The 27,193-nt window shown below is 36.5% G+C and overlaps 1 protein-coding gene across 20 annotated transcripts in view; it reads left to right on the top strand.

The window, feature by feature from the left end:
• Positions 1-27,193, top strand: part of CASK (calcium/calmodulin dependent serine protein kinase) — a 407,307-nt gene that overhangs the window by 49,252 nt on the left and 330,862 nt on the right. For 11 of the 20 annotated variants that reach the window (XM_063601766.1, XM_063601762.1, XM_063601765.1 and 8 more), the window contains exon 2: positions 22,255-22,385. In XM_063601766.1, the coding sequence (XP_063457836.1) occupies positions 22,255-22,385 (131 nt within the window). The remainder of the gene's footprint in view (positions 1-22,254; positions 22,386-27,193) is intronic. The other 9 variants (XM_034949880.4, XM_063601767.1, XM_034949879.4 and 6 more) reach the window with 1 other exon arrangement.

Genomic DNA, 27,193 nt, shown 5'->3' with positions numbered 1-27,193 from the left:
CTGCATGAGAGGATAAAGGTGGGAAAAGGAAGAAAGCTAAAATGATTTTGCAAATGCTCTACAGCATCTGAGTTATGAAGAGAGGCATTTCAACAGGAAAAGGAGGCCACAATGTTTAGTTAAGTGGTAAAGAAGACTCACTGAAACTTAAGGAAAAACCAAAGAGTATTTCCATGGTTATTTTCAAATATTTGTTCTCTCATCAGTTCTACTCTGGGCAAATATATAATGCAGAATTTCACTTTTTAAAGATCACATTATTGAAACTATTCTGCTAAGCAATGACTTCTTGGTTTACGGTAGGACTCACCAAGATTTTAAATAAAGCAATAAAAACAGATTTGCTCTAATGGCTTTAGTGTTATACACTGTGGTTGATAGTGTAATGTTTTATTAAGATTGATAAACATTAAGCATTGTGTATTTGAATCAACCACTAATCCAAACCAGTAAGCATCTGTTACCGTTCGTGATTGTCTGTTATGTGAAAAGCAACATTATTGCAGAGCTAAGAGTATCTTGAGCAGTAATTGAAATAGTAGCCTTTGCTAACTGGACTGATCACTACAACTGTCTTTATTTTCTGATCATTATAATGCATTTTATCTACTAGAGTTGAGGTTTTAGCTGAGTGATCACTTTCAAAAAGAATGATTAGTCCTGATCAATAGTGTATTACCTATAGATGAGACTTTTAGCATAATGCAATTTCCTTAGCTGGTGTTGAGATCCATTTCATCTGTTCAGGAAATGAAAGCAGGAGATATATAGTACTTTGGATTGTTTGTATTGCAGATTAGCTAAATATTTGTGGGAAATCAGAGGTCTAAAACATGCTTAAAATTCTAGTCTGATATCTGGATAAAGAAAATGCAGTACATATACACCATGGAATACTATGCAGCCATAAAAAGGGACAAGATCATGTCATTTGCAGGGTCATGGGTGGAAGCCATTATCCTCAGCAAACTAATACATGAACAGAAGACCAAACACTGAATGTTCTTACATATAAGTGGGAGCTAAACAATGAGAACATATGGACATGGAGGGGAACAACACACACTGGGGCCTGTAGCGGGGGAGGGAGAGCATTAGGAAAAGTAGCTAATGCATGCTGGACTTAATACCTAGGTGATGGGTTGATAGGTGCAACAAACCACCATGGCACACGTTTACCTATGTAGCTAACCTGCACGTCCTACACATGTACCCCAGAACTTAAAATTTTTAAAAAAAATCTAGTCTGTTATATGGTAGTAACAGACTATTAGGTTGGTGCAAAAGCAATTGTGGTTTTTGCCATTAAAAGTAATAGCAAAAACTGGCTGGGCATGGTGGCTCACGCCTGTAATCCCAGCAATTTTGGAGGCCAAGGTGGGCAGATTGTCTGAGCTCAGGAGTTCGAAACCAGCCTGGGCAACATGCTGAAACCCCGTCTCTACTAAAATACAAAAAATTAGCTGGGCGTGGTGGTGTGCGCCTATAGACCCAGCCACTCAGGAGGCTGAGGCAGAATTGCTTGAACCCAGGAGGTGGAGGTTGCAGTGAGCCGAGATCGTGCCACTGCACTCCAGCCTTGGCAACAGAGCGAGACTCTGTCTCCAAAAAAAAAAAAAAAAAAAAAGTAACAGCAAAAACTGCAATTACTTTTGCACTAACCTAATACAATCTCATTAAGCACAGTAACTCTGCATTGTGTATTGTAGAAGCACCAGAATTTTCTTACAAATGAAATGATAATGGCTTTTTGATGTGTTCCCTAGAAAGAATTGTGGTCCATCATCTTTTCAGTAGATATACTTTTTGTTATTTAGTGCTTTAGGTGTTATTTGCTAATATTACAGCCAAAATAAAATAGGAATGTGCAGTGGAACTCATTTCTTCTCTGTTATAGCTGGCTCTTTGAAAGTTGTTTGAGGAAACTCTAATTGCCTACAGCCCTGCAATGAATTGCACAACAGATGTACTGTTTTAAAGTCTTGATTCTTGCATGCATTTTTCACCTTTTACTTCAGTTTTAGTCTTTGATTTGGAGCACTTAATGTTAAGCAGTATAAATGTGTCTTTCTAGGTGACATAATTGGATTCTCTCTCTCTCTTTTTTTTTTTTTTTTTTTTTTTGTGAGGAAGAAAGCAAGGTCAGCATTAGCTTTGCATTTTCTTCCCAGGTTGTTGTTCCTTGAATGGAGTCAGAGTTGGGTCAGGGTCAAAAATACTGACTACTACTGCTACTACTACTTCTTCTTCTTTAGCTAAAATATTGTAGTAGAATCTACATATTTTTTATAAAAACCCCTTCTGAAATTTTGCATTTTAGGTAATATTCAAATGACATCATTTCAGTCCTTTTGTTTGTTATTACTTCTGACAAAAGCACTTTTCTGTAAGCTTTTCATTTATTTTACTCTTCAGCCATGAAGTATTTGATTATATGAGGACACAGGAAGAAATAAGGAGTAGCCCATGGCCCCAGCTAATGTGTTAGACATCTTATACAGGATTAGTGCTAGATTAGTTCCATGAGGTGATTTGAACTGTCAAGGTCATCAAAAACAAGGTAAGTCTGAGAAACTGTCACAGCCAAGAGGAGCTGAAGGAGAATGATGACTAAATGTAATCTGGTATGCTGGATGGGATCCTGGAGCAGAAAAAGGGCATTTAGGTAAAAACTAAGGAAATCCAAATAAAGAATGGACTTGAGTTAATGCTGATGTATCAATATTGGTCCATTAATTATAACAAGTGTACCATTCTAATGGAAGATGTTAATAATAGGGGAACTGGATTCAGGGTATATGGAAGTCTCTGTACTATCTTTGTAATTTTTTTGATAATCCAAAACTATTCTGAAAAATAAAGTTTATTCTTTTAAAAGAACAGCATCATAAGAGGTGATCTTTCTGTTTAGATGACCCCTTGGTAGTAAGGTATAAGATAACTGTTTAATAAAAGCACAAGGAGCATAGGTAGGGGTATGCCATGAGATCTAGAATGTGATAATCCTGGTAGTGCAGTATCAATTCTTGGACAAGGGCAATTCTAAGTCAAATTGACATGCTGAATTCACTTGAAGCAGAATTGAAGAGGTAGGAAACATAGTCATTTAGCATAACCTGAAACCTTTACTCCAAATGCATTATGTAATTGAGATTAAAACTTGTTGGGAACATCTAAGTGAGGGGTGGACAACCTTGTTTCTGTAAAGTGCCAGACAGTAAATATTTTAATCTTTGCAGGCCATACCGTTTTTGTCACAACCACTCAACTCTGCTGTAGCAAAAAAGCAGTCATACACAACGCGTAAGCGAATGAGTGTGGCTCTACTCCAATAAAACTGTATTTACAGAAACAGGTGGCAGTCTGGATTTGTCCTGTGGTCTGTAGTTTGCTGACCCCTGATCTAAGTGATCATACTGCCCAGCTCCATTAGGTGTACTATAATATCTATTTCAAAAAGGAATGCAATCTGAGCAAGATAGAATAATATTGCCTTCCCTCTGTTTTCAAGGAGAGTAGAAATGGCAGCAATGGAGGGACAGAAGTACATGATTTACTTGTACATATGGTCATTGTGCCTCTGGAAACCCCAAGGTCTATGTATCTGAACTCAGAGCAATTTATTAACCACACTCTTTTTAGATTTAGTCTGATTATGGTCTTTTTGTTTATTTGTTTACTCTTAACTGATTTTACTATGACACAGTATTCAAAATCCTTTAGGGAAACCCTATACCACTTCTCTTTCCAACGAAATTTCTAATCAGGGCTTAAAGTAGTATTTTCCCAAGTGCATGACAGGTATTGTGGTAGGCTGTGTTTTTAGGTGGTACCCCAATAAGTCATTAAATAAACAGTAATAAACAATTATATATAGTCTTCTTTCAGTCTTTCTTATTAATACATTTGAGAAAATTTAGTTTTAATGTAGCATAAACAACCAACATAGCCTCTGTTTTTGGTTTTTGTTTAAGTGAGAATAGCCCTCAAGCTCACAGCATTTGGAAAGGAACAATACTTTCCTGGACTTTTGTAGTGCTATTGTTTTAGTTTGTTCTATTTCTTTTTAAGGTTACCTTCTGTTTATGGCAAGTGATACTGTTTCCTGTTAATGAAAGTGGTATAATAAAAAAAAATTACCTAAGTAAAGAGAGTCAACTTAAAGGAGATTTCCTGAAGAAAGAGATTCAGATTATGAGAAGAAATTGGTATGAGAGAGATTCTCCATTGCTGGCTTGAAGATGGAAAGGGTTGTGGCACAAACTGAGTGGCCCCTGGCTGGTAGCCAACAAGGAAATGGACCTTCAGTCCTACAGCTGCCAACAACTTGAATGAGCTTGGAAGTGGATTCTTCCCTACAACCTGTAGATAAGAGCCCAGCCCAAGTAACTTCTTGATTTCAGCATTGTGAGACCCTACGCAAACAACCTAGCTGAGACACCTGGACTCCTGACCTACAGAAACTGTTAGATAATAAATGTGTGTTTTAAGCCGGTAAATTTGTAGTGATTTGTTGTGCAACAGTAAAAAACTAATACAGCCTATAGGCTTTGTTCTTACTGCTCTTCAAACAGAGACCATGCCCTCCTCCACCACCACCACCAGTTCCCCTAACACTGTGTCTCAGTTCTTTTAGTGGTTACCCTTAAAATAACAACATGTATTATATACTTACCAAGTATAATATTAGTCAGTCTCATTAGCCTTATCTCAGCCAATGCAAGGATCTTAGGACATTTTAACTTTATTCCTTCTTGATTTACATGTTAATGTCTATCATATATTTTAATTCTTTCTGTATTTGAAAACTCAGCAAGACATTATTATTACTTACATAGTCAGTTTACTTAGGTTCATTCACATATTTATGTTTATTTTACTCTTCATTCTTTGCTGTATCTTTGATTTTCTATCCGGGGTAGTTTTCCTTCTGCCTGAAGTATCCTTTAGAAATTTGTGTAGTGTGGATCTGCTATGACAAACTCTCTGTTTGTGTTGTCTTAAGTTTACTTTCATCATTGAAGATTATTTTCCCTGGTTATAAAATTATTTGGATGGCACTTTATTTTAGCTCATCAGGTACATCATCATTCTGTTGTCTTCTGATTTCTATTGTCCACTGTCAAACTGTCACTTCTTTGGAGATACTCTGTCCTTTTATTACCTCTGGTTATTTTCAGGTTTTTGCTTTGTCTTTATTTTTCTGTAGTGTGTCTAGGTATAGATTTCTTTTGTTTATCCTGCCATGATTCAGTGGAATCTTGAATTTGTAGATAGACACATCTGATGAAAATTCTATAAAAAGATCCTATGAAAAATTCTCAGCCATTTCCTCATAGATTTTCTCTAACTCATTCTCTCTTTCCTCTCCTGCTGGGACCCCAGTTGACATACATTAAATCTTCTCATTATTTCATCTAAGTTTCTTACCCTAATTCTGTGTTTTTCACCTTTTTGTTTTTCTCCATGGTGTATTCTGGATCATTTATTTTGACCTATATTTCTCTTCATTAATTTTATTCAGCTTTCAGTTCCTCTGAAACCCATCCATTGAGTTTTAAATTTTGGCTTTTTTTTTTTTTTTTTTTTGAGACAGAGTCTTACTTCATCACCCAGGCTGGAATGCAGTGGCATGATCTCGGCTCACTGCAACCTCTGCCTCCCGGGTTCAAGCAATTCCTGTACCTCAGCCTCCTGAGTAACTGGGAGTACAGGCGTGCGCCACTGCACCCAGCTAATTTTTATATTTTCAGTAGAGGCATGGATTCACCATGTTGGCCAGGCTGGTCTCGAACTCCTGACTTCAAGTGATCAACCTACCTTCGCCTCCCAGATCGCTGGGATTGCAGGCGTGAGTCACTGCTCCCAGCCTGTATTTTTTGTTTGTTTCAATACCTCATGTATTTTGTCTTTTATTTTTGCTCATTCTAAGATACGGTATCTTTTCTTGAGAGCATCTGCCTACCAGGTTTAGGGGATAGGACAGCTCATGGCCAGGACTGCTTTAATCCAACTTTAAGATTTAAAATTCCATGGACCACCAGATAAAAGAGAGCCAGGCTCCAAGTCCATGCGAGGCCAGGTTTGTTTTGGGTTCACCTCCACCCTAGGCGTAGCCTTTCAGAAGAAACCAGAATAAGGTGGAGGTTGGTTTATCAAATGGACTGTAGGTCTTCACTCACTCATTCATTCCTATGAGGCCCTATGAGTCCTATGGGGCAGTTGCTTCCCAGGGGTGGAGAATTACCCTCCAGGCAAAAGTAGTTTTATGTGATTGAACTCACTACTGTGAGTTCCCTTTTTCTCCTAGATCATCAACTGGCAAAATTTAAGTACCTTATAAGATATTTGATACTTTCAAAAAATGATGGAGAGGGGAAGGTTTTATTTTGTTTTTCAGTAGGAAGGCTAGTGCAGGTTATCTATTTCATGATCATTGGAAGCAGAACTTTCTCTGGCTTCTTCCTTGTTTCTTTGTTTTGGTAGTGAAAGGGTACCCTTTTGGTATGGCAGACATGATACTTTTTAGGGGAGAAGTAATGAAGAAGTACTTGTACAATAGCAGATGAGCCCCAGAAGAAGTCTCCTGTTGTTCGTATGCGCCAGACACAACCCTTTATGCCTTGTTATTTCCTGTACTGCTGAGAACCCTCTAAAGTAGCTATTATCTCCATTTCACAGTGTAAATAAAGTAGCCCCAGAGAGATTGAATAACTGGCCTCTCATTATAGTTAGTAATGAGTAATGGGCACATCCAGGATGCAGCCCCAGGTCTTTTGAGCTATCAAGCCCTTGCTCTGTTTATGTTGTGGTGGCTTTGATTCAAAGAGGAAAAAGTTAAAAGTCTATCAGGGGCTAAAGTGCATTCTCTCAAGGGGACTTTCCCATAATTATGGGGTGTTTGCAGCTGGAGTGTCTGTACTTCCAGGTTGCCTGGGCTTGCCAAAAGGAAGTTGTAAGTTCATTGTAAAATATTAATGTGCAGGGATTCTTGGTTAATAGAATAAATTATTTTTTCTTTAAAAAGTTCAATGGTCTCTCAGTGGAGCTGCCTAAAGAAATTCATGTTAAAACATCTTGTTCTTTTACATGATCTCAAGCCATCTGTTTGCATCTATGATAGATATTCTTCATGCTTCATTCCTTATTTTTTCCCTACTGGTTGATATAAAATAAAGGATTCCATTAAAGGACAGGGCATAGTAATTTCATATGTCTTGATTTTTAATGAATTGATAAACAGTCATTGGCCAAAATGTTTCTAATTTTATGATCTCATCCTGTGTCTATTTACTGGTTTAAATTTGTGCTCAAAATTGTCAGTCTTCAGTCCAGCATTAATTAGGAACCATGAAGTTTTCTTTGTCATCTGAGTCTTAATTGAGTTTATATACCTCTAACTTCACAAAAAAGTGATCATGTGGATAATATAAGTAGTTTATTTCCATTTAATGATATTTTCTGGTGGTAAGCTATTATGGTGATTGAGTGTCATATTTCATCTTGCCAGATCATACAAACTGAAATTTTTAAGCAAACTATTAAAACATCCAAACCAACAAAAAGCTTGAATTAATTCTGAGCTAATCATTGTCACAGCTGATTTTGTAAACCTTTAGGTTGAAAAGCTTTCTGAATTTTAGGAGCTATGTTTGGTTCAGTTCTCTGCTATTACAAAATACTATTTTGTAAAATGCCTCAAGTTTATAAGGCCTATTTTAAATCATTAAAGTATTTAAGAACAGATGTTATTACATGGTAAAAGTTAAAAAGTCTGCTTTCTGAGTCTTAGTTATGGTATCACCGGAAGGATTTTGAATTAGCAATCAATGTCTCTAGTAAAACAAAATTATTTTTAAAGATGTGTTTAAAAAATAATTAACATGTTATATGATTTTACAGCTTTTGTTTACCTTTCAGTGATTGGCATTGACAAATTAACATTTTTATTTGTATTAGATAAGTGAAAATCTCCCCCAAGGTATCAGAGAGCTATAGCTTCAAATTAACTTAAATGTAACTATGCTAATGTAAGTGTCTGGAAGATGGCACCCATGTTTGTGCATCCTAAAATGGATTTATCTATTTGTCCATCCAGTAGCATTTACTGGGTCTTCATTAGCACAGTGTCAGGCACAGTTCTAAATGTTAGAGACTCAGGATGGATAAGAGAAAATTCCTGCCTTCAAAGAACTAGTTTAGTCAACTGGTAGGTCCTTTATTAAGAGCTGACCTTCAGTTATGCATAACCGTGTTTATGTAGAATACTGTAACCCCTAACTTTCCTATTTGTGTAATATGGAAGGCCAAGTGATGAAATTGTTATTAAAAACACCAATTCCCAAACAGTGTGCCATGATTTTAATATGCTAAATAGACTGTGGCGATGTTAGATTTCCTTTTTGACTCAGGAAGACTGTGAGGGTGAGTGAGTGAGTGAGGATGTATATGTGTGTGCATGAGGAGACAACAGAGCAGAACCCCTAGTCTAGTATGCTTTGGTTAGTTGGTATTCATCAAACCCCAAAAGATTGAGAAACATCGTTGTTTGAGACCCTAAAATTCTAAGGTAGAGTGAGGAATCATGGAAGACTACATTATGGACCTGATGAGTTTAATGCCTGCCATTTTTAACTGAGTATGTTGATCATAAAAGAACTGTAGCTTGTACTCTCATTTTAAATAGACTGGACTCTCTCTGTAATAGGGATTGTCAACAACAACAATAAAAAGAATGGACTCCTAATGCTAGCCAGAATAAAATAGGTTGAAAATGCACAGATTTCCGTTTCCAGAACAAAAAGGCGTAGACTTACTTTTCACTGCCCCTTCCTTCCTCTATAAATATAACTAAATGTCCTGGAAATTATTCAACTGACAGCAATAAAGGGATTCTGAAAGTTGGGAAGAAAGCAGAGTAGCTTGGAACCTCAGGACTGGAAGTTTGAGGACAATGAGTATAAGTTCACTGGGTTTTCTTTTAATCTCCCATTTTCTCCTAGACTGGGTGCTGGAGAGACCTACAACCCAGAATCACCAGTGGGCAAAGAAAGCAGAACAAAAAGCCTGCTTTCTCTGGCTAGAAGACCAGGAAAGGGAAAGCCCAACAAAGACCTAAGTGGGAGTGCTCATCCCCACTGTTTCACAGTGAGTCCCGGTGGGCACTCTAATCTGTCCCCATTATGGCCCCAGTTGCTGCAGGAGCAGCAAAGCCCCTGGCCCTCCCACCCACTGCTCTACAACTGGGGCCATGACGGGTGGTTTGTTCTGCCAACTACGGTGAAGACCAGACCATTTCAGCCCCTGTAGTCTGCTCTGTAGACAGCAGCAGCAACAGCAAAGCCCAGGCTATACTGCCTCTGCTTCCAACTGGCCCCAGCAGGTGGTCTCTTCTGTAGGGAGCAGTAAGCAGCTGCAGCCGCAGCGAAGCCATGTGTCTTCCTGCCCTCCACCTCATGGCTTAAGGAGACCCAGGCCCCAGTAGGTGACCCCCTCCCCCTCAAGGTTTCCCAGCAATAGCAAGTGGCCCTGGGAAGTACCTTTTATCCCTGCAGATGGCATCAGCAGGGATTGAGTGGGAGTCCCAACATCACCAGAAGAATGAAGCACACCAAAATAGCATTGTGAGGGCTCAGAAAACTAAACTGTCATTGGAACTGAAGCCCACAAAAGTAGTCTAGAACCTACACACTAAACCTAAGCAGGGTGACCACCCTGCTAAAATAGAAGATCCTGTCATCAAGTCTTCTAACAATAAGCAAAACATCCAGGGTACAATTGAAAACCACTTGTCATAGCAAGCACCACAAAATATCTAGGATACAATATGAATGAAAAAAGACATCAACTGATGCCAATACCCAGTTGAATCAGATATGGGAATTTGATGAGGTTTTTAATTCAGCTGTCATGCAATTTATCCAACAGTCAGTTGCAAATTTTCTTGAAACAAATGAAAAGATAGAAGATCTCAGGAAAGTAGAGCCAAGAGCATTTCCTAATGAACTGGAATGTGAGAGAAAAAAAAAGGGTCAAGAATGGTGCCATAATTTTTGGCTAAGCTATCAGAAGGAAATACGGAGTTGCCTTCAACTGAGATAGCAAGAGGAGAGATTAGAAAGCTCAGTTCACTCAGATGTTTTGGGGGATCTGATTGCCCTTTCTCTTGTCTTCCATGCTCTCTTGTGTGCCTTATTGATTAGCAGGAGTCATTACAGAGACTGAGAGGTTGGTCCATCCATGGGAAACTCGTTAAAAGTGAGCATTACTAACTTGCATACTCACATGCAGGGAGTTTGGTTTCTTACCTAACTTGAAAAATTCCCCAAGTGTTTAGATGTTTGATTTTACTATGTCGCCTAAACAGTTACATCCACTATACTCTTATTTTCAAATTTTTTCCCCTAAAGCAATTATTTTCCAGATCATCTACTTTATGTCTTTAGACCTAGAAACTGATTACTACAATTATGATTCAAAACCTATTTTCTGCTGCCCTGCACTGAGCTGAGTAATTGGGTGTAAATGGTTATTTCGTTTGCATGCTTTGCCTTTGTATTAAGTGTTTTTTGGTTAAAAGACCAGAGGTTGCATTATTGCCTGCTGAATATGCTTATATTAACAATTGTAAAAAAGTAAATTACTTTTGGGAGTATTAATGAATAGGCATTTAAATTGCATAGTTAAATCTTTTCCATCCTTTGCTAAGCAAACAATTGGATTACCCCCCATAAGAATTTAATTGACAATTTCCATGCCACATTTGGGTAGGGAATATTTCTTACAGAAAAAAGTTGTTTGAAATCAGAAGGTTCTTAGCCATTTCAATTTCATAATTTGTATTTGTGTTGTTATTATAAATACTAAAATTTCGATTATCATGTCCAAAGTCCACTGATAATAAATGCTACATGGGCAACGGGGTGGAGTGTGACAGAAGAGAGAGGTTTCTTAACCACAAGACTGGACTGCTAATGTGTAATATGAGTACGGGGGCAGGAGGTAGGTATTTTATATGGTGTTTCCCAAACTTACTTGAACGAGAAACTTTCATTCTTTAAGGACTCCACAAGATGCCAATTTGGGAAACCCTGACTTAGAGTGTTAGGTAATTACATTTTTGTTTCTGTTTTACAGTATAATTTGGTATAATCCTGATGCAACTGAAATGAATAGAGAGAGGCGTATTGGTGGCTTTGAGATATCTTTCGCTAGCTTATTTAAATTAGATAATTTAATTTTATTTAATTTAGAAGTAGGTTTACCTGGTTATGGAGATCTTTAAAACATGGTTTTAAATGAGAAGAGATTAACGGTATTCCACAGAAGTATCACTGAAATAAAAATCTCTTAAGGAGGACAACAACTTCAGAGTGCAGATATTAACCTCCGCCCCCTAGCTGCAGAGTTGTGATTAATGGCTTGCAACAATACTATTATAGGATAATGTAGCATTTGGAAAACAACCTATGTTATTGGCATATTAACAGAACACACCCCTTAGAAATATGATTTACAATGTAATTTCAGACTTCCAGACTTCCATAATTATTAGTTTCCATTTACAAAGAGTGGATTATGCACAGAGAATTTGACAATTGTGATAATGCTAGGTACTAGTTAAAAGTAATTAGGTTTATGAACACTAGTAGAGAAGGAGGAGTGAAGAGGAGGAGAAAAAGGTCAATAGTGAATTTCAAAAAAGTTGTTTCTCTACTAAATATTTTCATTGGGCCAATTTCTGATGTATAGGCCCACATTTAGAAAATAACAAAATGTGAATATATAGCTCTTAACATAAAAATGAAAGTTATGGTTTTCTTGCACCAGCCTTAAGAGGAGCGTTCCTGTTTAGGGCAGACACTGCTGGGCCTTCCTGTTTGTTATTTCCACAAGATATTGTACCTTAAGAGCTTGCCTTTAGCACTTTTTCTTTTTCCTTTCTGGGTTTCTTACAGTCTTTCTATGGGGATGTTTCCAGCAGTCCCTTAGGGAGGGGTTTGGGGATATATTCATGTTTTCTGGGGCTCTGTCCTCTGTATCCTGAAGTGCTGTCATTAGCAGCAATGGCTTCAATTACCTCTCATTCACTCATGCTACCTAGGGAGTATAGAGGTTAAGAATTTAGATTTCAAAGTTCCATATGTTTAGGCTCCAGTCCTAGCTCTAACATCCACTAACTGTTTGACCACAGACAACCTCTTAGCCTCAGTTTCCTAATCTATAAAATGAGGCTGATATTATATTAGCTATGATGACAAATAAATTACGATAAATAACGAGAATCTATGTAAACTTCTTAGCAGCATGCTTGCTGCTGACATGTTATATTATAAATGACAGTTGTTGACGTCTTCATTATCATGACCCATTCCTTGAACTTTATACTCCTATCTATATGCCCTCTATAAATCTCTGCCTGGATATTCCATGGAAACCAATATTTTCCAAACATAGCCATGTGCTTCATTTCTTTCTCAGCCTTCTATCAGTTCTTTCTCTTGTAATTCCTTTCTCATTTGGTGGTATCATTCACCCAGTAACTGTTGCCAGAAATTTGTAAGTTTTCTTACAACTCAACCCCAACCACCATCTAGCTAATCATTCACTGTGTTATCTTGTGAATTTATTTTCTTAAGTATCTCTCTGTCGCCTTTACTTTATCACCTCTTGCTTGGGCTAATGCAATAACTTCCTGAGTGGCTCCCACCCACTCCACAACGTCTCTCACTCTCTGTCATAGTGATCTTTGGTCCCCTTTTCCTTTTCCAGCCACTTCTCACCCTCCAGTTTTTCATGCTAGCAGTACCAAATAGCTTGAAGTGCCCAGCACACACTTTTTTTTTTTTTTTTTTTCTGAGACAGAGCCTTGCTCTGTTGCCCAGGCTGGAGTGCAGTGGCATGATCTCTGCTCACTGCAACCTCCGCCTTCTGGGTTCAAGCAGTTCCCCTGCCTTAGCCTCCCAAGTAGCCGGGATTACAGGCATGCACCACCATGCCTGGCTAATTTTTGTATTTTTAGTAGAGACAGGGTTTCACCATGTTGGCCAGGCTGGTCTCGAACTCCTGGCCTCAAGTAATCTGCCCGCCTTGGCCTCTCAAAGTGCTGGAGTTACAGGCATGAGCCACTGCGCCCTGCCAGGGCCCAAAACACCGTGCCCTGTGTTTTGACTTGGCTGTAGGCCATTGCACAGGCTATTACTTACCTCTGGAATCCTCTCCCTGCTTAGCTCAACAAACTCCTATTCATTGTTTCAAGCCCTCCAGGATGTCCGTGTGTCATAGAGGCCTTCTCTCAGTACCATGCTATCCACAGATTTTTAAAACTCATAGTGTTATACTATTTCTATACTTTATAACTTTACACTAACATTATATATAATGTATATGTATACATACATTATATATACATATATATAATGTATGTATATATAATGTATGTATACATACATAATGTATATATGTATGTGTATAATGTATATATACATATGTATACATACATATATAGTATATATGTATATATGTATATATACATATTATGTATATATGTATATATACATATAATGTATATATACTATATATTATATATTATACTATATATACTGTATGTATATTATACTATATATTATATGTATATATTGTATGTATATATACATATATACAATATATGCATTATATATACATATATACACATATATACATGTAATATATATACATTATATATGTGTATATATATACACGCACACACATATGTCAACAGCAGCCTACTAGATTGGAAGTTCCCTGAGGACAAGAATTGCTTTATTAATCTTTTTCTTGTTTATTCTTTATATTCTTTGTTTTATTTTCATTGGGGAAATGAGGTAAATAAGATAAAATGTGCAAATGTCAACAGAATTTTTAAAATCTTAGTGCTTTAATATTTATTTTTGATTTAGCTAAGATTGCCTAAAGTGTGTAACCAGGTCAGATTTCTCACTTTTGTAAGGTTTATCTTAATATGTTTTCTTGCTTGTTTCTTTCCATGCATGTCTAATCTCCTTCTTCACATTTCTTATGTTATAAAAATCTTTTTTCTTCTCTATTAATAGTTCTTGATATATCCTCCATCAAGTATGAGCTAACAAAGACCTAGAATCGATGTCCCTCTACATTGGCTCTAACCCCAGCCCTTCTCACACACGCATGCACACGCACACACACACACACACACACACACACACACACACCCCAATCAAATTTTCCAGAACCTTTGCTTTGAGCAGAAATTGCCTTATGTGACCGGCAGTCCTCTCATAAAAGTAGTAAATGATGAGTGTATTATAGTTAGACTCAGACCAGAAGATGGTGTGCTACATGAAATCTAAAGTGAAGTCTACTAAACTTCACTGAAGTATCAAGGTGTGACAGAGGTACTAATTATGTCAATATAAGTACTGAGTTAGTAAATGCTAGTCTTAACTCTGAATTGTTCAGCTTTGACAGGTGAGCTAGATTTGTTCCATTAGCTTATTGGAGATTCATTGCTAGCTGTTTCAAATAAACCTCCCCCTTCTATTTTCAAGGAATGATCTGAATCATACTCCTTTGTCAAGTCTTTAATTGTTAACATTTAGGCAACAGTTCCTGAGACTTTTATTTTAATAATTTTCCACTCCGTGTGTGTTTTTTGCGGTAGCAATGAGTAGGAAAACTTTTTTTTCTTTGGTTTAATCACTGTACCTAAAGCAACTCAGCTTGGTGAATGTATGTAAGCATATGTGTTGGAGCTGGGGATGGGTACCAGAAGTGTTAAAAAGTGTCAGGACAGCATCTCTGTTCCCTTACTGCTATCACATTGATTACCGCGATAATCATTGTCACAGCTGATTTTGTAAACCTTTAGGTTGAAAAGCTTTCACAAAGCTATCACAAAGCACAGGAAGACAAGGAAAGGATTTATTGATGAAATTATATGCATAAGCTCTTCTTTAGTGGCAATGACTACACTAAATAGTGTTGAAATAGGGAACAGACCATCGTTATCTTTAATTGGTATAGTTTTTATATAAATTTATATATGTCTATAATTTTCAAGATTTTATTCTTACTGCTAATGTTGTCATTTATAGTTATTTTATTTTAGCTTTGTTTCCTTTTTGCCTACCCACCGTCTATGTCCCTCAATTCTTAACGTCAGAACTGTATAAAAAGTAGTAGGAAGATACAGATTTAGAAAATGGGTAGAGAAATATCTAGAAGCACCATGATTTCTCAAAATTTTTTGTACTTACATAAAATTGTGTTACTTAATAAATGTATCAATGGCTTATTCATTTCTAGTTTGTCATTTTTCTTATATGATTCACCAGATATTTTTTGAGGGCCTAATGTGTACTGGATACTCATTAAGTTTATATTTTAATATGAATACACACACATAAATATAACATTACATATTATAAGTATATATGAAATAATATAAATACATGTATGTGTGTATATATGTGAATACACACAGTTTATTCTCATTATTCATGGTAGTTGTGTTCTATAAAGTTACCATGAACGCTGAATGAACCAATACCGAACCATTGCTCCTAGGGGAAGTACAAAGTTGGGTTCCTTCAAACCTCTGGTCACAACATTTTCATCAACTGATCAATACATAACCTTGTTTTATGTGTGCTTCTGTTTAAAGATACTGCATGTAATATATACTGTTGATTCATTAACATTGAACTCACAGCCAACATTGTTATAACTCATGCCTGAAGGAAGCTTCCCTAACTCAGGTATTTTCCCCATAAGGCACATCACAGCCTTCTTGTGCTTAGGAACACTAGACAGTCCCTTCAGCCCTATGCTTGATGACCATATTAAACAGCAAAATCACCAAGAAAAAGCGCAAAATGCAAAAAAATGCTTTAAATAGACTTTGAAAAGATGACTTGTTGATGGCATGAGAGCTGAAACAAGAAGGCAGAGCATCATCTTGTTTGCCCTCAGCTGGCATCATGCACATTGGGTGATTCAAATTTTTCACCATTACATGCGTGCCTGTAAACGACTGAAAGTGCCATGACTGTTGATTTGGGGGTTATAAGTGAATTTTACCAAGTAGGCGAATTTACAGACATGCACTCTGCAATGTAATGAGGATCAGCTGTATATCAACTTTGTGTGTGTGTGTTGTGTATATATGTGTGTAAAAATTTGTTCTTGGCCTTCACTTTCCCCATCTTTGTCTTTTCTTTTTTAAATCATTCACGGTTTTCCTACCTATCTTGTGGTACATTGCACAACTCATTATAAATGTAATGGGGCTTCTAGGCCTGTTGTTATGGACAGAAATTTCATTGCGTTTATTAAAGGTTTCCTGAGACATGATGTGTTTTTGTTTATAGACCTCTCATAGGGTGAAAATTTAACATGTAACTCCAAAGTTTATATGTAGCAACTCAAAGTATTATTTTAGATTACAATTAGATATAAAATTACAACTGACAATTCATATTGACTTTATTATGTTTGAGATGCAGTGTTTTTTTGAAGTGCCTTCAAAAGCCCTTTGTGCTCCTCCCCAATCACAACCCCCTCCCCCTCAAACCACTATCCTGCCTTTTATATTAATCTTTTTAAATTCTCTTTATAGCTTTACCCCCTATGTTTGTATCTCTAAGGAGTATATTGTTTAATCTTTTAGAACTAAGCAAACACAAACTTAGCTGGGTAAAGAAAGGACAATATTACTGCTATTGTATGAAGACTTAGGAGAAGAGAAGCTGAACAAGCTCTTGTTCATAGTCTGGCTTCAGATGTTCTGAGAGTGGTTAGGAGCCCATTCTGGGAAGTCGGTTGGCAAGGTCATGCACAAATAAATCCCAAGACAAGGGGCTCTTCACAGGCAGGACATTTCCACTGTAGTGCAGGATAGGGGGAGGTACTGAGCACCCAGCAGGAATGTGGTGGGGGGCACTGGCTGCCCTGCATTTCCTGCTCTTCAGCTCCCTGATGCCTGCCTCCCATTCTCAGGAATAGGTCAAAGCAGGCACTGCTGTAGGGTGAAATTAAGAGTCCTCTGCTAGTCTAGGCAGCAGAGAAGGACAGAAATCTCCTCAGCCAATTGTCAGGAAAAGAAAAACGGAAGAATCTGGATGCAGCTCACCTACCTATTCTGTTTTCAGGTTAAAAAGGTGGCCCGTGGCAGTGGGAAACTGATGGCTCTCAGTCTGGATTGGTTGTCCTCTGTGCCTGAGGCACAGCTGTCAGCCCGAGATTTCCCTTCCTTGCATTCCTGGGGATTCCCTTCATCTCTCTTCTGTGTTGGATCTCCTATTTGCTGTCTCCAGGCATGCTTTTTATTGGTCTATTCTTGTTATAGCAAACACATCCTACAATAATTTCTTCAGAAAGTGTGCATGGCAAGTAATTTATTGAGCTTTTTTGTGTCTGAAAATGTCCTTATGGTTAATGATGGTCTGGCTGGATGTTGAATTCAAGATTAGAAATCATTTTCCTTCATGATTATGATGGTGTTGCTCTATTGTCTTCTAGCGTTGGCATTGAGAGATCCAAAGCTATTCTGGGTGAATTGTGTCATCCTTCCTCGCTGCACATCTTTACCCCCACTTCTGGAAACCTGACAATCTCCTTGTCCACAGTGATTTTAAATTTCACAGCAGTGTGTGTATGGACATGGGTCATTTATTTTGCTGAGTACTTGGTGGGTCCTTTTAATTTGAGCTCCTTGTGATTTAAATTCTGGGAAGTTTTCTTGGATTATTCCCTTAATTTCTTCCCCTTCATTTTCTTTGTTATTTATGCTCTGCTTTTCCCAAATTTATCGGCCAACGCTTCTGTTGATAAATTTCTCTGTGTGTTTTTCAAGGGCTCTTTTGTTTTCTGAAAGTTCTGGTTTTTGTTTCACAATTGTGATATCTTTCTGAGGATATTAATGGTAATTTGAAGTCTTATTGTGTAGTGTGTTTCCTCTAAGTTGCTCTTTTTGTTTGTTTTTGGTTCTATCTTCCAAATTAGAGACTCTTCAGATGTCTTAGGAGCCTTGGTTGTTGTATACTTATGATTAGAAATAGAGCAATGATTCTCAACTGGGGGCAATTTGAACCTTCCGCACCCCAGGAGGATATTTGGCAATATCTGGAGGCCTTTTTGGTGGTTAAAGCTGGAGGGGGTGCTATGCTACTAGTATCTAGTAAGTAGAGGCTAGGGATGTTGCTGAACATCCTACAACGCATAGGACATCCCTGCGCAACAAAAAATTATCTAGCTCAAAATGTTAATAGTGCTGATATTGGAAACCCTATAATAGAGGGCCTCAAAGCTGATTAAGAGAGCTCCGAAGGTGCAGGTGGAACGTGTTGACTTTGGGTTTTGTTGGAGGATGATCTAGTTGAGTAGTTTGGAGAACCTCTTCATTATCTTTAGGTCTTTTCTTCTGAGCTAGTCAGATATTCAATAGAAAAGTCTTTCATCTCCTGCCTTAAGGGTAAAGATCTGGCTTCCAATATTCCCCCTGTTAGTCAAAAAGGGACTCGGGCTGTCTGCGTTCAGTGTATATGTGACCACATAATACCCTTGCTTTTCATATAATACCCACTTCCTCAACAGCCTTGTGTTTCCAGTTGTGAGACCCTATAGTTTGGTTTTTTTTTTTTTTTTTGAGACGGAGTCTTGCTCTGTCACCCAGGCTGGAGTGCAGTGGTGCGATCTTGGCTCACTGCAAGTTCCGCCTCCCGGGTTCACACCATTCTCCTGCCTCAGCCTCCTGAGTAGCTGGGACTACAGGCGCCCGCCACCAAGCCCAGCTACTTTTTTTCAGAGACCCTATGTTTTATTTACTCTTTCCAGATAATTAACCTGTTGGGATGAGGGAGCGGCAGTTATCCATGGTATGGAGTACAGGAGACCACCTAGGGCTCTAACTGCTTCTCTAACACATTTCATTCAAACCTTGTTACTTTAACTCTACCCTCTCTTCACTTCCAGTTCCAGAGTTATCTGGAACCCATTCATGAGTTTCTTGAGGATTCTACAGTATAGATGGGTTTGGTTCTGAACTTTCCTTATTTTCTCTTTGCAGTTCAGCTTTTCCAGGTCTGCCAAGTCAATTACCACTCTCCATCTGCTTTCTTGGATTCCAAATTTAATTATTACTATTATCTCCTCTCTTGTGCTCCCAATCCTTTTTAAAAACCCCTTTGGTATCATTGTAGTGGAGTTTGGATAGGGAAATAAATTAGATACATTGTGCTCAATCTATCCCATGATCCTGGAAACCAACATGCTGTATTCTAGCATAATTTCATTTAATTCTAGTCTTATTTTGGTATATTTACCTTTGTTATCAGAATTATTTCCTAGACTTAGGTTTTCTTCACATAAATGAAAACTAGAGGATATTAGTCTGTGTCTGCATAGGGACATAGTTGAATTCTTTTCAAAACCTTAGGGGATATTGTAGTGATATATTCACTTCTAACATATTCTGGTTTAATTTACCTTTTTGCTTAAAAACATAGACTGCTGTAAGCAGCCATCTGCCTCAAGTAGAACCTTGTTTTACCATCCCAATCAGTATTCAGAATTTGTAAAGAGTTGAATAAAGAATATATATTTCATTAAATCTGAAATGCTGTCAATTATCTTATTCCATTTTTAATACGGTCATAATTAGTGGAAATATGAGAAAGATAGTTGTTTATGATGACGGCTTATAACTATCTCTACCAGTATTTTCCCCCACATAAATATTCAAGAATTGACTGTACCTTAGATTTAAAATTTTAAGGGTGATTTCAAACATCAATAAAAGGTACAGGCCAGACTGAAACCTATACCTCCTGAATTTTTGCTGTTCCCTAAACTGTCATCCAAGCATAAGTAATAAGTGTAATATAGTAGGTGTGTTACACTACTTTATCACTCCTCCCTTTTTAAGATGGGAAACCAAGCCAAATTTTAAATTTTTTATCAGTTTCTGCTGAGTTTCCAGTTAATGGGTTAAATCGCAAAAACCTCAAAACATATTTTAGTATCTTTTTAGGGTGTTAAATTTGGTTTACCATTGTTAACCCCCTGGATGTCATTGACGGACAGACCCTTAAAATGCTTTACTTGTAACCTGTCTTCAGGTCTTCAGTAGTTCATAGATATAATTATTTTCTTTGCCTCATACTATAAAATTAAAGAATTGGGGATTTGATTTGATTTTTATTCACAGATTTTTAAAAGTTTGTGTTTTGTTGTCTAAGTATTCTCTTTTCTCCCTAGCTCTATTAATTTTATTGTTACTAAAAGAAAAGGGGGGAGAAGATATGCTTTCTTCCTCACCTTTGTTCAAGCAGGAAAAAGTAAAGAATTGACTCGATTGACCATGAACAATCAACCCCACATACAGGTGTCGGGAAGTTTCCAAAAAGATATAGTGAATTGAAGCAGACTACACAAATGTATCATAAATAGAGTCCCAAGGGTTTATGTGTGGACAAAAACCAATTACATGAAGCATTTCCTGAAATTGCTTGCTATTGTCAGGATAAGTAATCAGAAGTAAGACATCCAGGTTGAGAATGAAAACGTTTGTCCCTCAGTTTGTAATATTGTCTTCTCACAGAGGAAAATCTTTGAACAGTTTTGAGGGATTATCAAAAGGATCCTCTTTCTGTAGAGTTTTGAAAGATATATTATTACCATTTCTTTTCCTCCCAGGTTAGCTTTTTTAGGTTGCTTGAAAAGAGAGATTTGAAGCTGTGGTATAGTTGATGTCCTCATGATGTCATCTTGGATAAATGTTTAAGTCTAAGATTAAATTTAGTAGTTCGTCCTGTAGTTGAAAGAAGAAAAACTTTAAGGCCAGCAGTATCACAAGTGTAGTACTGTAAATGAAGAACTTTTCTCTATCTGCTAATTGAGCACATGCATCTAGGTGTACTGTTTGTACCTGTAATAAGCGAATGAAGGTGGTTTTTTTGTTTGTTTGCCTTCTCCCCAGGAGGGGGAAAATACACGCATGTATACATGTACACATGTATTTAATGACCACCATATTAACCTTCAAATAAACCAATCACATTGCTATTGCATTCTGTATTTTATAGTCAATTCAAACACACACAAATCTATATTTGGATTATCTTAACTGAGTTCAGATATTTCTTTTATAACTGTTAACCACAGGGAACCGTGTGTGTGTGTGTGTGTGTGTGTGTGTGTGCGTGCGCGCATGTTCCCTGGACCAGGGTATGGGCATCTTTAAATCATCTCAGCTGATTCAACTGTGAGGTCTGGGTCAGCAAATAGCTAGACCAGTGGCTGTGCTCATAGAAATTACTTCCTTTCCTCTAGTAATTTCAAACAATTCTAATTTGAAGTTTGAGGAAAATTAAGGATTTCTCTGTGATTTCAGGTGAAACTGGAGAGGGTTGGAGACCAAACCACACAGGCCTTTCTCTTTGTAAAGTGTTTGTTCAAGTCTTTTGCCCAGATTTTATTGGAGTGTGTTTTTTTCTTATTGTATTTACAAGTTACTTATATATTTTGGTTCTTGACTTGGACTGTATATTGCAAATAGTTTCTCTCTCTCTCTGGTGTTTTAAACAGGGATATCATATCAGATTTTCATTTTTTAAATATCATTACAAGAATGAATGGGAGAAACAAGTTTTTCAGTGGTTCTAGTAGAAGATGGTAGGATGTGGGACATGGAGAGAAGAGGACAGGTTCAAGAGATATTTGAGATAAACTCAGTAGGATTTGTTAGTGATGATTAGGTAAATGGTGGGTAAGATGAGAGGGAAGTGTCAAGAATGGCTTGGGTTTCTGGTTCATAAGAATACCACCATTACTATGGACTTCACTTATTTTGTTTAAGATGTTGATAATCTATATAGAATTGTACAGTCATTATTTGCCTTGAGCATAAGACTACTATTTAGAATTTTTAAAAAATTACTGCAAATTGCAAATTTATTGGTCATTTTTATGGTTTTGGTAACCTTTTAAATTATTATCTCATGAATTATAGAAAAATATGTTGGAAGTTATATTACTTAAATTTTATTTTGAAAACTGTGTTCAATTTGGAGTCTAAAGTAGAATGGCTTTGTGGTTATATAATATGGCTATTATATAGCCATATTATATATATTATCTTAAACATTATCTATATTATATAGATAATGAAACAGTAAGACATTAATGGGAAATAGGAACTTAAGAGAATCAATGAATTAAAATTGACTTTTTGTTTTATAGGGGTCCCTTCAGTGTTGTACGACGATGTATCAACAGAGAAACTGGGCAACAATTTGCTGTAAAAATTGTTGATGTAGCCAAGTTCACATCAAGTCCAGGGTTAAGTACAGAAGGTAAGAGATGGATTTCAAGTAAGTTATTTGATGTCTGGCTTTATTCCATCTCCAAAATCCATTTACCAACCTAACCTTCATCTGGGGGTGGGGAAGCAGAGGGTATGATGTAGAGGGAAGTGGGTGGAGACAGTTTAAACTCTATTCTAGTTTGTCAGAATTCTAGGACATAGTATTTGAAAGACAGGGTAATTTACAGAGTTATAAAATCATCTAGGATTTCTATGGGCCTATGTTTTTTGACTAGGAAGAAAGCAAAAATCTGGACATTTTTTTTAGGGTCTAATTTTGAATTATATTGTGTGGGTCATGGGACGGGAAAGGAAGGAGGTGAAATAATGGCAAGGATGATAATTGAAGATTCAGAAGAAACTTAGTTACCTCAAAATGCATCACTTACTACCTTTAGGATTATGATTTAGTGGAATCAAAAGATTCATATCTCACATTTGGCTTAAGTCACATATGATATATGTGTAAAAATTTGAAAGGTCAGTACTGTTAGGACTTTCAGGACTTAAAATTTTGTTTCAATACATTATTATAGATAATCATATTTATATGTATATTTATAAACAGTACATAAACATTTTAAAGTTTTATTTTGTTTGTTTTTTAAGCCATAGTTTCATGTAACTGTGACGTACATGCTCATACTTCAGATGGCACAATTGATCATGATACTAACTTTTCTAATTAGCCCATTACTAACTTTTCACTTTTCCACAGTTCAGTAAAATATGAATCCTTCTTTAGTCCTTCCCTTTTTAATCCCAAGAGCAATACAGTTGATAATTTAGATTGGAAAATCTAGGGCAGTGTAGCCTATTTATATTTTATCCAGTTATTTTACTTTGGGAAGTAGAAGCCCACATATTGTGAGCTTCAAGTTTATCTGTTCCTGGAGATCTTTTTTTCTTTTAAATACTTTTGTGACCCTTTGAATTATTATTATTCATATAATGATTATGGAAGATTCTTAGAAGTTGCTACTCACAAAGAATAACTGATTTGTTTTTAGTGCTTTAATATTTAAAATATTATGGTAAGATTTAGAGATTTTATATTTTATGATTTTATGCTCTAGAATTGGCTATTATTGCTTTTGAATATAAATTATTTTATAAATCTAGCAACATTTAAAATTGACTTTTAAGTGGGGTTTAGAACAAAATTATATTTCCTTACACTTTTAACTGCCTTTAAGCTTAATATTCTATATTTGATTTTTCTCTACCTCTGTTGTCTGACCAAATACTGAGGTAATTTTGTATAAACCTAATTCATTAAACATATGTTCTGATCCTGTTTATAAACTTAGTAAGATTCCAATTTTAAATCACAAGTCTAAGTCAGTTACTCAGTTACCAATATTAAATTGGAATATTATAAGCCAAATTCTCTTAAGCATTGTTATAAATAATTAAAATAAATATTAATAGCTTCTTTTTCAACCCAAAATTATCAATACCAGAGTTTTGACTTATCTCATTGTTGTACCAAATTCTAAATCTCTCCAGGCTAAAGACATTCTTTCAGGAAACAATTACTTACCTTCTCATTGGCTGAGGTTGTTTATTGACAGATTTCTTCAGCCAGATCTCTTGAGCTACAGACTCAGAATGCCAAGCTGAACCTGTCTCTTGTCACTTGGTCAGGGAGTCAAATTCCAAATTTACAAAAGGGGAAAGGACTTAGTATATAGTTCATATACCTGGTATTAAGTCCTGTATTCATTTAATATAATATACGGGAGTCTGTTGCTGAAGTTATAGCTCACTCCTTCATTACTTTGCCATTGCTTTGGCTATATAAATGTCTTCAAGTCCTATTCTGAAGACAAAGCCACCCATTCTATTGATCCCTCATACTCTTAAGCCTCCTTGAACTTAATAGAATCCTGTACTCTTTTCATATCCTTCCTATATGGTAGGACCACAGCGTATAGATATTAAATGACATCCAGTTGGATTTGGGATATTACTCATGACTTTATCTGATTTTGGTCGGAGTTCAGTGGTATTCAAGTGAAAATATGCAATTGGCCCTTTATGTTTATGGCACCAGAATTAAGTTTTTCCATCTTCTTTAGCACAGCGACTCAGTATAAAGTTAGGAAACAATCAAAATTCCATCTCCACCACCTCCACCTTTTTTTTTTGCGATGGGATTCCCATGCCCTCTATTGCTCATGTTCACACAAGCTTTCTTGATTCTGACTTGGACACATTTTATTATAAGATGTATAATATATGTAATAAATAGTAAATTATTTCATTATATAAAGTCTCTATGAACAGTGCTTCCCCTCCCTCAACTTCTTTCAACCCTTTTCCAGTCACTATGGGCAACACATCTTAACTCCTCTGCTCTTCTGGTCCATTTACAAATTGTTAGGGTCCAAAAATGACCTCATTCATGGCTTAGCATAGAAGGAGATGCTACATAAGAAGACACATATTTTGAAGTAAAATTTAACACAGTAAAAAGGAATCCATAAGTTCAAATAATATCTAGAAATATCTATATTTACCGTTACATTCTTTCCCAAATAAACTTATCTCTTAAGCAACAGATAATTTAAAATCTATTTTATTCTTTATTCTTTCCTTTTTGTTTCATTTTATTATTTTATTTTTGGCTTAGTGGTTTGTTTGCTCTTTGTTAATTACCTCAATATTTTTTCTTGTTTTCCTAGTGTACTTGTATTCAAATACATTATTGAGTGAAATAGGTCTTTAAAGGGTTATCTAAGAACCTACCATATGCTATTTATTTGGATAGGTCATTATAATACAAATGATAAATAAAAAGAGCCCCTAGCCTTATGGGACCTATGTTTTAATAGTCTCCAACCATTGTTTATAACATGGTTTTTATTAGGAAAACAATGTGTAATAAATTTGAAGTAAATCATTTACAAATTAATTTTTTTTGAGATGGGGTCTCTCTCTTGCCCAGGCCAGAGTGCAGTGGTGCAGTCATGGCTCATTGCAGCCTCGACCTCCTTAGGCTCAGGTTATCCTCCCACCTCAGCCTCCTGAATAGCTGGGACTACAGGCATGCGCCACCACACACAGCTAATTTTTTGTATTTTTTGTAGAGATGAGGTTTTGCCATATTGTTCAGGCTGATCTCAAACTCCTGAGCTCAAGTGATCTACCCACCTCGGCCTCCCAAAGTGTTGGGATTACAGGCATGAGCCTCCACTCCCAGCCCACAAATTTACTTTTGAAATGAAATGTGTTGATTCGTTGCAGACCACCTGTACATGTTTTAATATTTTAAATTCTCATTGCTCTAATGAAGATGAGATATTATAATTGGTGAGGCTAAAGATGAGACATTTCATAACAGATGAGATATTTTTGAATATCTGTTCTCTACTTTTGCCATCAAAATCATAATTTTTATTTTATAGGGCTTCTTAACTTGCAGGTTGCCGACTATTCAATAATCCCTTGAAATAGTAAGCAGAATTATGTTTATTTTTTTAGAGAGTCCATAGCTCTTATTAGATTCCTAAAAAGGCATATTATTCCTAAATGATTTAGAATTTCTCCTTTCACATGTATGAAAAAATGAAATTCATGCTTATGAACATGAGATGAATAAGAAGTTTCTACTAAATCAGAACTGGATGAATTTATATTAGGATATGACTTCTGATTGGGGGATTTTTTATACTTACATACACAGCTTCCATTAATGAGTTTCCTAGATTATTATCTTGAACTTTTAATTAATATACTTTTTGTCTCTTACTCTACTGAGCCACTAATTTAGAGTTTTTGTCTTAAAAATAGGTATCAAAATTAATTCAGACAAATTATAATAAGGAAACTAAAGGAAAGTAAGATGTATAGAATTGGAAACTAAATTATCAAAGTTCTGAGTTCTTGATAGGACTCAATTCTTTATGGTTTATTATAAAAGTCCAAAATTAACTGTTTTTATTTGGGAGTATTATAAATTGTGTTCTAGAAAGAGTATATTTTGGGCTCCAGTTTGCTTAGTCTTCAAGAATGTCTCATTCTAAAGTCCCAGATAGTAGGTGATATCAGTGAAATTGAAGAAGTAAGGACCTTGACAATTCTCACTTTTCATTTAAAAAAAAGAGAAAACTGACAGAAATGTCAGAATCAACTTTTTCAGGGCTCTGGAAATTGACCAAAGGCTTACAGCTATCCAGGAATAATTTATTCAAGAAAACTGACTGATTCTTAGTAAGAACAGTGAACTTCATAGCATTGTATAATAATTTGTCCCATTCACATCCCCCTTTCTTTCAGTTCTGTAGTAACCTTGAAAACAAACAGTTCACAATCACGATGAAAACCAGCAACTTGACAGCCATCAAAGGAGGCTGAATGGGGATGGAGCTCCTCTAAGGCCGCATTCCCATAATATTGTCATTTTTTTACTTGTCTGGTAGTTCCCTGGAAGACTTGTCTTAGTACATTTGTGTTTCTATAAAGGAATACCTGAGAGTGGGTAATTTATGAAGAAAAGAGGTTTATTTGGCTCATGGTTCTACAGGCTGTACAAGAAGCATGACACCAGCATCTGCTTCTGGTGAGGGCTTCAGGAAACTTCCAATCCTGGTGGAAGGGGAAGGGGAACCAGTGTGTACAGAGATCACCTGGCAAGAGAGGAAGCAAGAGAGAGATGGGAGGTACTAGGTTGTTTTTAACAACCAGTTCTCATGATAACTAACAGAGTGAGAACTCACTTGTTACTGCCAGGATGGCACCAAGGCATTCATGAGGGATCCACCCCCGTGACTCAGACAGCTCCATTGGGCCCCTACCTTCAACATTGGGGAT

The sequence above is a fragment of the Pan paniscus genome, chromosome X (genome assembly GCF_029289425.2).
Source record: "Pan paniscus chromosome X, NHGRI_mPanPan1-v2.0_pri, whole genome shotgun sequence".
Classification (NCBI taxonomy): Eukaryota; Metazoa; Chordata; class Mammalia; order Primates; family Hominidae; genus Pan; species Pan paniscus.
Note: the sequence above shows the minus strand (reverse complement) of the source record. Positions and strands in the feature narration are given on the sequence as shown.